We start from the raw sequence: 15,471 nt of genomic DNA on the forward strand, positions 1-15,471 counted from the left end.
CTTAAACCAGCACATGTTAGGCCCGTCTTAAGTTTGCCAATGACCATTTGGAGGATCCAGAGGAGTCATGGGAGAATGTTTTGTGGACAGATGAGACCAAAATTGACCTTTTTGGTCATAATTCCACTATGCGTGTTTGGAGGAAGAAGAATGATGCATACCATCCCAAGAACACCATCCCTACTGTGATGCATGGGGGTGGTAGCATCATGCTTTGGGGGTGTTTTTCTGCTCATGAGACAGGACAACTGTACTGTATTAAGGAGAGGATGACTGCAGTCATGTATTGTGAGATTTTGGCCAAAAACCTCCTTCCATCAGTCAGATCATTGAAGATGAGTCATGGCTTGATCTTCCAACATGACAATGACCTAAAGCACACAGCCAGGAAAACCAAGAAGTGGCTTCGTAAGAACCATATCAAGGTTCTGGAGTGGCCTAGCCAGTCTCCAGACCTAAATCCAATTGAAAATCTTTGGAGGGAGCTGAAAGTCTGTGTTAGTCAGCGACAGCCCAGAAACCTGACTGATCTAGAGAAGATATGTGTGGAGGAGTGGGCCAAAATCCCTCCTGCAGTCTGTGCAAATCTTGTGAAGAACTATAGGTAACGTTTGACATCTGTAATTGCCAACAAAGGCTACTCTACCAAATATTAATGTTGGTGTTCAAATACTTATTTTCAGCTTCATCACACAAATAAATTGTTAAAAAAATCATAGATTGTGATTTCTGGATTTTTCTTTTTAGGTTCTCTCTCATACAGTGGACATGCACCCACTGTGAAAATGTCAGACCCCTCCATGATTTCTAAGTGGTAGAACTTGCAAAATAGCAGGGTGTTCAAATACTTATTTTCTTCACTGTATATGTGTATACATATATCCATACATCCATTTTCTACCGCTTATTCTCTTTGGGGACCCGGGGGGCGCTGGTGCCTATCTCAGCTACCACTGTGAAGCCTGTACATACATACATACATACATACATACATATATATATATATATATATATATATATATATATGTGTATGTATAATATATAGCCCTAATGTATATATAATATACAGCCCTAATATACATATTAGGGCTGTGAATCTTTGGGCATCCCACGATTCGATTCAATATCGATTCTTGGGTCACGATTCGATAATATACCGATTTTTTTTTATTCGATTCCCGATTCAAAAACGTTATTTTTCCGATTCTAAACGATTCTGTATTCATTCAATACATAGGATTTCAGCAGGATCCACCCCAGTCTGCTGACATGCTAGCAGAGTAGTACATTTTTTTTTAAAAAGCTTTTATAAATGTAAAGGACAATGTTTTATCAACTGATTGCAATAATGTAAATTTGTTTTAACTGTTAAACAAACCAAAAATATGTCTTATTTTATCTTTGTGAAAACATTGGACACAGTGTGTTGTCAAATTTATGAGATGCGATGCAAGTGTAAGCCACTGTGACACTATTGTTCTTTTTTTTAATTATTTTTATAAATGTCTAATGATATCAGTGAGGGATTTTTAATCACTGCTATGCTGAAATTTTAATAATATTGATATTGTTTTTGATAATATTCATTTTTGTTTCATTACTTTTGGTTTGTTCTGTGTCGTGTTTGTCTCCTCAATTGCTCTGTTTATTGCAGTTCTGAGTGTTGCTGGGTCAGGTTTGGTTTTGGAATTGGGTTGCATTGTTATGGTATTGCTGTGTAGTGGTTTGTTGGATTGATTAAAAAAATAAATAAATAAAAAATTGAAAAATTACAAAAAAATTACATCGATTTTTTAAAAATGAGAATCGATTTTGAATCGCACAACGTAAACGATTCGATTCGTATTCGAATCAATTTTTTCCCACACCCCTAATATATATATATATATTAGGGGTGGGCAAATTAATGCGTTAATTACGAGTTAACTCATCAATCTATTAACGCCGACAATTATTTTATCGCACATTTGCGTAATGTTGTTTACATGCTTTTATTTTGTTAACGCCGTTTCTTAACAAGACGGTGTTGCCCGGATTGGCTTCGGCGTCGAGGGGCTCTTGATAAAGATGGAACATTTGGCAAAAATACCGGACAATTCTGCAAATTTCATGGCTGGCTTACAGCGTGGTCACTCTGGGATCACTTACGACCGCCAGACAATTCAGGATGTGGATAGATCGGGCCGTTTTGGACTGAATGACGCGTGCTCGCTAGACCGGCTAGCTAGCATGGGAATACTTTGCCGGCTACATCCAGCGGCCTGTGAAGCAGCGGAGTATATGTGTTGTCTGTCTATTTATGAATAATGCAGACGAGGAGTGTTGGCTGAGTTCTTAACGTTTGCTTTCAGAGCGTGCATATCACAACATACAAGATGCCGTCATGGCGACACAACCTATACCGGGCTACCGCGCATGCTCGTCACTCATGTTGCATGCTGGGTAGGGTAGTTCTTTATTTCCCCGGCTCATAACATCACAATATAGTACCATGTATATGATGCGTTCAGTTTATCAAAGCACCATGCAAACAATCGGAAAATTCCCATCATATCAATTCCTAGATATGGTCATAATTATTTTAAGTGCACTACGCAGAATAAACACATTATTAATATTGCTAGTAAGGATAATTTGATCAAAAATTCCCTAAAACAGCCCACTACCTATCATATAGGTTTTTTTAAACATAAGATCCCTGATAAAAAAAATGTTTCTGCTGTTACCTCAGAAATTGCCTGTTCAGATGTTATGATTGTGGCTCAGAGATTTGTATGTAGATTATATGTATTTTCCATAACAAACAGGATAACTTAAATACCCTGGCAGTGGCAATAAGCTTAAATGTTTGTATTTACATTTTTTGAGTTGATTTTCATAAAATATGCTATGTAACTGCTACTGTTTAACAAGGACTGATTTAAATTGTGTTTGCACAACAAATGTTTTGGCGCTTTTGTTCATGTGGAGGAATATTCCAATAAAGGTGCACGACACACTACTTTTGAATTCATTATTGGGCTTTGCGTATACAATGCAGTCAATCGCGATTAATCTGAGAAATAGTGTGATTAACTTCGATTAAAATTTTTAATCGTTGCCCAGCCCTAATATATATATATATATATATATACACACACACACACACACAACGTAGGGGGGATATATTAATGTTAAATGTGTCTCATCCCTGAATGAAAACCTGAAACAAAGTATATGAATCAAAGAGGCACAAGCTAATTTAAAATGGAGGCCAAATAAAGCCTTTTTAATGATTCCCAAAAGATTTGATCAGAAAATACAATCCTTTTAAACACCGGGCAAACAGTATCATTACAACTTTGTAAGAACTCAGAACAAAAGTTCTCAACTATAAAATACTGAGCATTATGTTCCATCAGGCATGACATAACAAAGGTGCATAGCGGTACATTAAGTACACGTATGTTGTCGACATGTTCATGATACAGAAATTACAGGATATCTTAAATTAATTTTCAAAACAAGTTGTGATCACACGTAGATCTGGAAGCTACATGTGATAGAACAAATCTTAAATTACGTCTACGCTCATTAATAAATGACTCGATGAGATATATGAACAGGCTAAATTTAGCTTACATCTGTGAAGAGTATTTCCACACTATTGCCTTGCCTGGAAAAAAATGCATCCACCTTTAAAACCAGACACACAGTAGCTGACAAAAGAGGTGGCTGTACTCTTGCCCAAATAATAATTTCGCAATATTTGTATAGACAGGCAACTGACAAATATTAATGTATATTATTATTGATACATCTGATTGTTGTTTTTATGTTAAAAAAAATAAAACCAAAACTGTTGCGGTGTTGCACTAATCTTGGAACTTGATGGACCAGCTCTTCAGTCCAAATAAAGTAGATAAAAGACTGTACCAAGTCGTGAAAAATATTAACTTCTATTAATACATCGACACCAACCCATCTCAATTAACGTATGTGATTAGTGTTTCTTAGACACAATGAAAACATCTTGAGGAAATGAGAAAGACAAATGGAAAGTTGGGGCCCCTTTAAAACAGAACCCACCCAAAGAAACTGATTTAATTGCGTCCATTCTCAAACAACTATTCCCATGATGCAGTGCACACGGAGGAGGAGTCCGACTGGGTATGTCGCCACCTCTCAAGCCATGGATTCCGTGCGCCTTGACCATTGACGCAAATGTTCGTATAAAGTGTCTTGTGAATCCTTTCAGTCAAAATGTAGGGCTGTGTAAAATATTACCCACACCACCTGGGAAGAACAAACAAAACGCAGGCATGAATAGTTCTGCTAAAATCTCTGAGTTATTTGAATACTCACCAAGAGAACAATCCCTACTCTAAGGCTGCACGGTTTTGAGAAAAAAACTAATTGCAATTTTTCTCTCAAAAACATACATACAAATGCATAAAACTGCAAAAATAACGAGTGATGGACGACATTTTGCTTTCAGACTATTAATCAACATATTCTTGACAACACATTCGAACAAAATGCAATAATATACTTTTTTTTTTAAATATTTGGATTTATGCAGACAGACTCAAGAGCTTTCATCTACATCATGCTCTTAAACTGAATAAATAACCGATAAATATACAGTGATTATAATGTAATATGATCATAACAAATAATAATAATGCAAATGACCATTTAAAAGAATATTACTTTTATTTCTAGTTACTGTAGAAGTGTTTACCATTGTATTGTAATTGAAATTTAATCAACTTTTAGTTATCCTCAATAAATAAACTAAAAAAAAAAAATAGACTCATTTCTATAGGCAAAATTTACAACATCAAATTAGGTTGTGCGTAGTCTTTTTTGTTGTTGCCATCACGGCATTTGCGCTTGTTCGTCCATGTTGATGGGCTTATTTTGCCCAGCCGATTTAATGCTGAAATATTATCACAGCGTAATATTCGGCTTTAAAATCATATTTTTTTCCTCTTAAATTGTGTTACTTTTCAGAACTTCAGTAGCAAGTAGCGAGGCACTCTGCAAGTGATGCCTGTGAGTTTAAAGCTGGCAGTCTTGCTCTCCGCATACCAAGAAAAAGATTGTGGGTGACTGAATAAAGAGTTCATTGGGATCAGTTAATTCTACTGTTAAAGAAACATGGTCAGTTGCCGAGAGCGATAATAAAAGGGAGACATTTTTCTACCAATTGAAGCGAGAGACAAAGGAACGCAAGGCTTAACAATTCTCAAATGCCAGTGACGGCAGTTACGTTATCACACAAATTAAAACCTCAATGTCGATTAATCCTCCAGCCCTGTCCTACCCCCTAATTTATTTGTCAAATGAGGCTGTCACAATATTAGATCCATCCATCGATTTTCAACCACTTGTCCCTCTCGGGGATTTGTGAAAATTATTTTCCATTTTTAAAAAATCCCTGATTTAGTACTATTTAGGAGTTTTTCAGAGAGCCTATGATCCTAAACCCGGACGAACAATACATTTAGCTATACATTGTCTCGAAAATGATTGCCAATAAAGCATATTATTGTCATATTTTTTTAAACCAATTGAAGCACTAATTTAAACATACTACATAATAATAATAGTAAACGCAGGAAGCTTGTATTTTTTATTTTTTTTTACCATTGTAATTGGAATGTCAAAAACTTTTGATTATTAAGTTAAAAAAACAATATACATAAAATGGACTTCTAATCTTTATAAGCAAAATCTATACTGAAATAAATATTGACTATTTCAAAGCTCAGTTTTGGTACCAGTTGGAAAAAATCGTTTTTTTTTGTTGTTGGTTTTTTTGGGGGGGAGAGGGGAAGGCTAAAGTTAGCCATCACTTTCCAAATGTACCTGATGTACTGGATTGCCCGTACGTGTTAATAAATTAATTTGCTTGTGTTTGAAGTCGAAATATTCCAAAACTGGGAATTTGGCTTTGCAATAATCTTTTATCCTCCTAATTGTGTTACCTTGCAATGCTTCTCACCAGCAAAAGCAGTGCTCTATTACTGTCGGAAGTTAGCAGTCCAGCAGTCCAGTCACAGAGACAAAGATTGTGGATGACTGACGAGGATTTATACGAATATAGCAATATTTTGATGCTGGAAAAGTTATCTAGTTCAAGTTCATTTATCGTTTGATTAATTGACTTTTTGATTATCAGCCCAGGCCCAATAATCTCACAGTAAAAAATCTTCCCACCAGAAAAAGAGCAAAAGATGTCATGAAGCCTTCTTTGGTGAGCTCCCACGTTCCACCATACTCCTCCTCATCGATCTGCTGAAAGCTGCTGAAGTATACATACAGGACACCCGCATTGATGATGCAGAATCTAAAGAAGCAAATGCAAAAATAGAATATTAGCCTTTCAGAACAAACGAATGCAACATATAAAGTATGAGGAAATATGTTTAAGTCAGCAGTAACTGAGGTTGGTCGGCAAAGCTGAAGAAGAATGCTTACTTACATGGCTATTCCCAGAAATCCTTTCAGTGGGGCAACCCCCCAAATTACACCAAGGATCACTGCAATGATTTGTCGAAGCCAGTAAATGACATCTAAAAACTCATCCTGCAAAGACAAATGGAACTAAATAAATAACTGCAGCAATGTTACAAATTGATTCAAATAAATACTATGTTGTATTGATGACAATTGTGTGCAATGTTATAGGGTTGGGCTACATAAATGATAGAAATATGGCCGACAATAGAGATTTGAATACGGATGTCATGGCGTGATAATGCACGTTGATGACACGTTTTAGCTGTTTCCCCTAAATTTGACAGCGACAAGCGGTAGGGAACGCTTCCTCAGCGCAATGCAGCATCGTCACCAGGGATATAGCAGCCAACGTCCTGCCACATTGCAAAGCTGCTTTTAAGTCACTAATCCTTGCATCAATGGCAGAAAACAAACTATATTTCTGACAACTAACATTATCACTTGGAGGACAAAGAATAGCCAAACATTCTGAACTACACTTCACAAGGGGAAACAAGAAGCCATGCTAACTGGAGCTCTTAAATGTAAACAGATCATTACAAATATTGACGATACCAAGTATAGTATCCAGGGCAGCACTTGGTTAAACTGGGGCCTTAAACAGAATATAATACGGGGCGGTATAGCTCGGTTGGTAGAGTGCCCGTGCCAGGAACTTGAAGGTTCCAGGTTCAATCCCCGCTTCCGCAATCCAAGTCACTGCCGTTGTGTCCTTGGGCAAGACACTTTACCCACCTGCTCCCAGTGCCACCCACATTGGTTTAAATGTAACTGAGATATTGGGTTTTCACTATGTAAAGCGCTTTGAGTCACTAGAGAAAAGCGCTATATAAATATAATTCACTTCACTTCACAGAATATAATACAACCGGAAATGATGTTACCACATACATCATATTAGCAGCATTTTGTAATCGGTTTTGAAATGGTTCTATAATATGCCAAAAAACATATTGTAATGTATTGTTAGCACAAGAGGATCCAATGTATATCGCAACATAGATTTTAGGCCATACAGCACAACCCTAAGTGCAATAAATAACTCCATGGAATATCAATCAATCAATGATTATTTATATAGCCCTAAATCACTAGTGTCTCAAAGGGCTGCACATACCACAACACAAACCACAATGACATCCTCGGTAGAGCCCACATAAGGGCAAGGAAAACTCACACCTAGTGGGACGTCGGTGACAATGATGACTATGAGAAGCCTTGGAGAGAACCGCATATGTGGGCAACCCCCCCCCCCCCCCCCCCCCCCCCCCTCCACCCCCCCAGGGGAACCGAAAACAATGGATGTCGAGCGGGTCTAACATGATACTGTGAAAATTCAATTCATAGTGGATCCAACATAACCGTGAGAGTCCAGTCCAAAGTGGATCCAACACAGCAGAGAGAGTCCCGTCCACAGTGGAGCCTTCAGGAAACCACCCATTTTTAATACACAAAAATATATGGTCACCTGCATCTGAATTTAAGGGAAGTTAATTACTGTTCATTTTCAATATACTTTGACAATTTTTTAGTTCTAACAATAACTAGTAGTAGTGTTGCACACACTATGTGGTGGTAGTTGACCTTAGGTCAGGTTGGTGTCATGGAACAAAAACTGAGATCTACACTTAAAGGCCTACTGAAACCCACTAGTACCGACCACGCAGTCTGATAGTTTATATATCAATGATGAAATATTAACATTGCGACACGTGCCAATAAGGCCTTTTTAGTTTAATAAATTGCAGTTTTAAATTTCCCGCAAGTTTTTTGTTGAAAACGTTGCGGAATGACGACGTGTACGCGTGACGTCACGGACTGTAAGGAAATATTAGCGCTGCACCAAACACGGCTAAAAGTCGTCTCTGTTCATGGCGTAATTACACAGTATTTTGGACATCTGTGTTGCTGAATCTTTTGCAATTTGTTCATTTAATAATGGAGACTATAAAGAACAATGCTGTTGGTGGAAAGCGGTGGAATGCAGCTGTCTTTAGCACCGAGACAGCCAGTGTTTCTTTGTTTGTTGTGAAGCGGAGCGGTCAAGCGAACATGTTTTCTCTACGTCAACCAGCATGTTTTTGGATGGGGAAATTGTGATATATATCTTACCGGAGACATCAATGGATTATTCGTCGTCCTGCAGCAGCTGTCATGTCAAAAAAGGCAGCTGTGAGCTTGGCTCCTCGGCTTCTCTCTGAGACACTCACTGCGTGTTCACCGCAGCCATTCGACTTCGAGGTATGTCTTTACAATCTTTAAAATCTCACTAAAACACTATTAAAACAATAAGCAGATAAGGGATCTTCCATAATTATCCTAGTAAATGTGTCTAAAAACATCTGAATTGCTCACAATGCAATCGCCTTTTTTTTTTTTTTTTTTTTTTTAACTTTATTTATTTATTTTTCTAGTCCTTTGCTATCAATATCCTCAGCCACAAATCTTTCATCCTCGCTCAAATTAATGGGGGAATTGTCATTTTCTCGGTCCGAATAGCTCTTTTTGTTGGAGGCTCCCATTATAAACAATGTGAGAAGCCCTCACACGGGTGACGTCATCGTCTGCGACTTCCGGTACAGGCAAGGCTTTTTTATTAGCGACCAAAAGTTGCAAACTTTATCGTACTAAATCATTTCAGCAAAAATATGGCAATATCTCGAAATGATCAAGTATGACACATAGAATAGACCTGCTATCCCCGTTTAAATAAGAAAATCTCTTGTCAGTAGGCCTTAAAGTTGGAGTCAACAAAACAGTAACTACCATGAATTGATTTACGTGGACCCCGACTTAAACAAGTTGAAAAACTTATGCGGGTGTTAGCATTTAGAGGTCAATTGTACGGAATATGTACAGAACTGTGCAATCTACTGATAAAAGTTTCAATCAATCAATGAAAAAACTAAAGAATGAATGCACGTGTTTTTTTCTTGGCAAAATCATTAAATATACATTTTTGGCAGTGAAAGGCTGCACATTTATGCAATGTTTGTCATGCATGTACAACTATGCCACTAACACTTTAAATAATGCTTTAATGAATGCTGAATTTCCCCCAGGGTTCAATAAAGTACTTTCTATTCTATTCAAATTCAGATTGGACTGCGTTGAAAAAAACTGAACAGTACTAATCTTTAGCATGAGTGCAAGATAATGTTCTCTGTGAACCAAGGATAGCAAATCAGGTATTGGGAAGCCAACATGACAGATTGTATATCTAGAGCGCTTCTGACTGACCTTCTCCTCCCAAACTGCATTACTGTTGAAGGCTTTGCTCCATGCGGACTGTTTTACACCCCCGTTCTGTAGATGATTTTCTTCTTTCCGCTTCACGCTGCTCGTCATTCTCCACGGCTTCCTTTAGACACCAGTGTCGAAAAACAACAACTTAAACGGACTTAAAAGTGACGTGAGGTGAATGAGTATAGTTGAATAAGGTTAGGTATTTGCGGTGAGGACAGTCCGCTGAACTGACAGATTTCAGAAGCTCGTCTGCAAAGGCCGACTGAGCATGCGCGACGTTGTTTGACCCCGACAAGGAACAGCCAATCAGAGAGTGCGACGTCCCTGCGTTTATTGTTGCCAGTAAGGTCAGTAAGATCTACAGCGACACCAGGTGGTCAGTTTCGGTACATATAAATATTTGCATAAACAGTCGTGATCAAAAGTTTACATACACTTGTAAAGAACACAATGTCATGGCTGTCTTGAGTTTCCAATCATTTCTACAACATTTTTTTTGTGATGGAGTGATTGGAGCACATATTTCTTTGTCTAAAAAAACATTTATGAAGTTTGCTTCTTTAACCTTCGTCTTGTGTTAGGGTCGGCACCGACCCGTTTTAGTTTTTAAATGCATAAAAACACCACATACATTTATTTTTTTGCATCAAAGCTTTTTGACTTTGTCAGGAACCTCTTTGTCAACAAAATAAAACATTTTAATTTTTTTCACTAAATTATAAAATGCTCTGGTAGAAATTCTGCCCTTGGTGTTGTTAGGGTCGGTTTCGACCCAGTTATAAAAATAAGATGATAAAGCAATGATAATAGCCAAAACTGAACACACTGACAGCCAGCTCCTCTCCCAATCATGTGAGCTTTAGTGGATTCTCATTTTACCTTGTTATCCTGTACAAAAACAAACAAAAGACGGACACTAAAAGTGTCACTTTTTGTCACTCTGGTTTTGTTTTTTTATTAGTTTTGGAACTAGTGATCTATTTCTCTTGGTTTCATTTGCTTGATTGGTTGTTGGTTGTTGTTTGTTTGATGTTGGATTTCTGTTGCTGAAAAAAATACTTTTTAGCCTTTTTCTTGAAGTAAATATATATGGGTCGAAATTGACCCGTAACACCATAGATGTTACTATAGTTAAAATTCTTAAAATGAAAAAATAAATAAAACACATTTATTTATGAGATGTGTTCTAATACCCCTTAGTAATAGTTAGGTAACACAACAACCTTTTTTTATTTATATTATTCTCTTGAGGTTCGTTTTACCATTTTTAAAAATTGAAATCGAGGGGTACACTGACAAAAAAAAGGCCCAATGGCCCAAACCAAAAATATTAAAACCAATATTTTCAAGGATAAGGAAGCCTAACGAGGTAACCAAGAGATGAGAAACAAATTGGATGATAGATAATTGTTTTTAGTGTATTTTACAGCTGATTTAAGACATGGGTCAAAACCGACCCGTTAACATAAGAGATGGTAACAGAAAGCTAACACAAGAGGAAGGTTAATGAATTTATTATGGGTCTACTGAAAATGTGACCAAATCTGCTGGGCCAAATGTATACATACAGCAATGGTTACATATATTTGGTTATATGTCCCTTGGCAAGTTTCACTGCAATAAGGCGCTTTTGGTAGCCATCCACAAGCGTCTTGCAAGCTTCTGGTTGAATTTTTGACCACTCCTCTTGACAAAATTGGTGCAGTTCAGCTACATTTGTTGGTTTTCTGACATGGAATGTTTTCTTCAGCACGTTTAAGTCAGGACATTGGGAAGGCCATTCTAAAACCTTAATTCTAGCCTGATTCAGCCATTCCTTTATTACCACTTTGATGTGTGTGAAAGAATGGAGAAAAGGTGAGGCCTTTAATCCCAGGAACACCGCACCGATCGTCAAGCATGGTGGTGGTAGTATTATGCTCCGGGCCTGTTTGGCTGCCAATGGAGCTGGTGCTTTACAGAGAGTAAATGGGACAATGAATGAGGATGATTACCTGCAAATTCTTCAGGACAACCTAAAATCATCAGCCCGGAGGTTGTGTCTTGGGAGCAGTTGGGTGTTCCTTTGATTGATTGATTGATTGATTGAAACTTTTATTAGTAGATTGCACAGTTCCTTATACATATTACGTACAATTGACCACTAAATGGTAACACACAAATAAGTTTTTCAACTTGTTTAAGTCGGGGTCCACATTAATCAATTCATGGTAATGCACAACAAGGCAATGACCCCAAACACACATCAAAAGTAGTAAAGGAATTGCTAAATTAGGCTAGAATTAAGGTTTTAGAATGGCCTTCACAAAGTCCTGACTTAAATGTGTGGACAATGCTGAAAAAACAAGTACATGTCCGAAAACCAACCAATTTAGCTAAACTGCACTAATTTTGTCAAGAGGAGTGGTCAAAAATTCAACCAGAAGCTTGTGGATGGCTACCAAAAGCACCTTGCCAAGGGACATGTAAACAAATATTAACATTGTTGTACGTATACTTTTGACACAGCAGATTTGGTCACATTTTCAGTAGACCCACAATAAATTCATAAAAGAATCAAACTTTATGAATGTTTTTTGTGACCAACAACTACGTGCTCGAATCACTCTATCACAAAAAAATAAGAGTTGTAGAATTTATTAGAAACTCAAGACAGCCATGACATTATGTTCTTTACAAGTGTATGTAAACTTTTGATCGTGAATGTACATATACAGTACATGCATTTCTGCAAATACAATACACAATAAATATTGTGCGTGTGTGTGCGTGTGGGTGTGTGCGTGCGTGCGTGTGTGCGTGCGTGCGTGCGTGCGTGCATGTGTGTGTATTAAAGTAAAAAGGAAGACCATCTTGAACCTTATCGAGGACATAATCTGTCATTTATATTCTGTAAATTATGTGAACCACATTTTATTAATTTTCTGTGTGAAATGTATTTATTCATCCAGTTTTCTGTGTGTCTGTGTTACACTTTGAGAGGACTTGAACAGTCTCATGAATTGCTTCGAAACTGGAAAAGGGGTAGATTTGAAAAAAACTCTGCTTCTTTAGACCAGTTGATCTGCCCATTCTTTTCTTTTTCTCCTATGTCCCACTCTCCCTTGTGGAGGGGTCCGGTCCGATGGCCATGGATGAAGTACTGGCTGTCCAGAGTCGGGACCCAGGATGGACCGCTCGTCCAGAGTCGGGACCCAGGATGGACCGCTCACCTGTGTATCGCAGGGGAGATCTCTGCGCTGCTGATCTGCCTCCGCTTGGGATGGTTTCCTGCCGGCTCCGCTGTGGACGGGACTCTCGCTGCTGTGTTGGATCCGCTTTGGACTGGACTCTCGCGGCTGTGTTGGATCCACTATGGATTGAACTTTCACAGTATCATGTTAGACACGCTCGACATCCATTGCTTTCGGTCCCCTAGAGGGGGGGGTTGCTTACATATGTGGTCCTCTCCAAGGTTCCCATAGTCATCATTGTCACCGACGTCCCACTGGGTTTGAGTTTTCCTTGCCCTTATGTGGGCCTACCAAGGATGTCGTAGTGGTTTGTGCAGCCCTTTGAGACACTAGTGATTTAGGGCACTTAACCTAACATGCATCTGTTTTAATGTGGGAAGAATTCCGGAGTACCTGAAGAAAACCTACAGAAATGGAATCTCCACACAGAGATGCCCAAAAGGTGATTCTGATCCCAATTTCCTTACTATGGAGCCAATATTTCATATGTACAATTGATATAATGTTAAAATACCAATGATTGTCACACACACACAATAGGGGTGGTGAGATTATCCTCTGCATTTGACCCATCACCCTTACCCCCTAGGTGGTGACCAGAGCAGTGAGCAGCAACGGTGACCATGCCCGGGATTCATTTTGGTGATTTAACCCCCAATTCTAACCCCTGATACTGAGTGTCAAGCAGGGAGGTAATTGGTCCCATTTGTATAGTCTAACAACACCATTCTGTTAAATGTAGTCAGTAACAAATATTAGGCCACATAACTATAATCACTTGTGATGAACAAAAACAGCAACAAATATGTGCCACCTGGTTTACTTTACAGCTGCTTTAAAAACAGTAACTGGAGAATTGCTATGCACATTTTACTTCATAAAGGAACGAACAGATATGGGAGAAGGAATAGTTCATATTTTTAAAGTGGTTATGTAAACTAAATTGCACAGAAAGTGGAGCCAGATGTAAAGAAAATATAATTACTGTAAAGAAAAGACAATGTATTTTACATAAGGCTATATACTTGATGAACACATCAAGTACATTGATGCAACACACATTGCTTCTTTTAAAAGTTTTAAAAGCCATTTATTGGATTAATGTCAAACACTCGCATGTCCAGTAGATGGCCTCCTTTTTATTGTTGAGCTTGACATACCATGGATCCACATGCTTTTAAAGAAATAGAGCTCAAAATAACCACGACTGTTTGACCCCAATTTTCCTGATCTGATTAGTACCTCCCTGTAGTAACAACATATCTACCACATGTTGTGCGTACTTTTTGTGTGAATTTTCATAAATGACAGACAGTATTAGACAGACAATATTACAATTTAATTAGAAGGTTTATTTTATAAATTATGGGGATTTTGGACTCAATTTTGCCTTAATATTGTTTTGGTTCATTTCTATCTGACAAGATGAAGACATTGTTTTACGCTTGATATAACGATCTTCAGCACAGACACAATATGTGATATGTTATCCAACAAAGAGGGAACATTGAATACACCCATGTGTAGATTTTTTAGGTGTGCCAATGCTTGGCTGTCAATGGGAAAACCAGATATTGTTGCATGCCATACCTAGCTTCAAACGTTGAAAGTTCAGGATATTACACATCATGAACTTGCAAGTTTGATGGAGAAACATACATGGTTCTGAAATAGCATTTTGGTTTTTTTTGTGCATGAAATAAAGTTCGAAGTTTGTCTACTACAGACAAGCACCCAAAACATGTTCTCTTCAGTTCGCATCCTTGTGGAAAGTTTTACCATGGCTGTTTTGTACACTGGTACGTAACATTGTTTCATAAAATGCATAATTTGCTTGACTTTTATTGTAATGTTGGCTATAAAGTCATTGGAAAATCATGTGCCCTTTGGAATCATATAGGACAGGGGTCTCAAACACGCGGCCCGCACCTTAATATGAAAATGTAATTTTTTTGTGGCCCGCGACTTTTATATGAATGGCGCTTTACAGCGTCATACTTGTATATCCCCGATTTTTTCGGTAGTCTCCCAATTTTCAGTTTTCCTCCAAGGGTAATCATTCTCCCGAATTTCTCTCAATCAACAGTATTAAGGGGGCACCGTGGAGGCACTGCCTTTAGAGTCCTCTACAACCTGTGCAATAAGCATGCCAGCCAAGCCATATGTTGTATTTGGCTTCTGTAAATGCAGAAAGCGATTGCAAGACATGCTTGATCAACAGCCACACAGGTCACACTGAGGGTGGCCGTATATAAACAACTTTAACACTGTTACAAATATGCACCACACTGTGAACCCACACCAAACAAGAACGACAAACACATTTTGGGAGAACATCCGCACCATAGCACAACAGAACAAATACCCAGAATCCCATGTAGCCCTAACTCTTCCGGGCTACAATATACACCCCTGCCCGCCCCCCAACTCCACCCCCTATTGTAGCCCGGAAGAGTCAGGGCTGCATTGGATTCTGGGTATTTGT

The 15,471-nt window shown here is 38.2% G+C and overlaps 1 protein-coding gene across 1 annotated transcript; it reads right to left on the bottom strand.

The window, feature by feature from the left end:
• Nucleotides 1-3,237: 3,237 nt before the first annotated feature.
• Nucleotides 3,238-10,029, bottom strand: rab5if (RAB5 interacting factor). The gene is made up of 4 exons (XM_061904398.1): nt 9,748-10,029; nt 6,470-6,573; nt 6,205-6,334; nt 3,238-4,275 (listed from the first exon to the last, which is right to left on the bottom strand). The coding sequence occupies exons 1-4, from the start codon at nt 9,853-9,855 to the stop codon at nt 4,234-4,236; spliced, it is 384 nt and encodes a 127-aa protein (XP_061760382.1). The 5' UTR covers nt 9,856-10,029; the 3' UTR covers nt 3,238-4,233.
• Nucleotides 10,030-15,471: the final 5,442 nt, after the last annotated feature.

This window comes from Nerophis ophidion, linkage group LG06, assembly GCF_033978795.1.
Source record: "Nerophis ophidion isolate RoL-2023_Sa linkage group LG06, RoL_Noph_v1.0, whole genome shotgun sequence".
In the NCBI taxonomy this organism is placed as follows: Eukaryota; Metazoa; Chordata; class Actinopteri; order Syngnathiformes; family Syngnathidae; genus Nerophis; species Nerophis ophidion.

Bases quoted from the DNA above. Each gene is read 5' to 3' on its own strand.
- rab5if (XM_061904398.1), bottom strand. From the start codon at position 9,855: ATGACGAGCAGCGTGAAGCGGAAAGAAGAAAATCATCTACAGAACGGG. The intron at 6,574-9,747 runs GTCAGTCAGAAG...TTGTCTTTGCAG, and splicing joins ATGCAGTTTGGGAGGAGAAG to GATGAGTTTTTAGATGTCAT. The intron at 6,335-6,469 runs GTAAGTAAGCAT...TTGCTTCTTTAG, and splicing joins GGATTTCTGGGAATAGCCAT to ATTCTGCATCATCAATGCGG.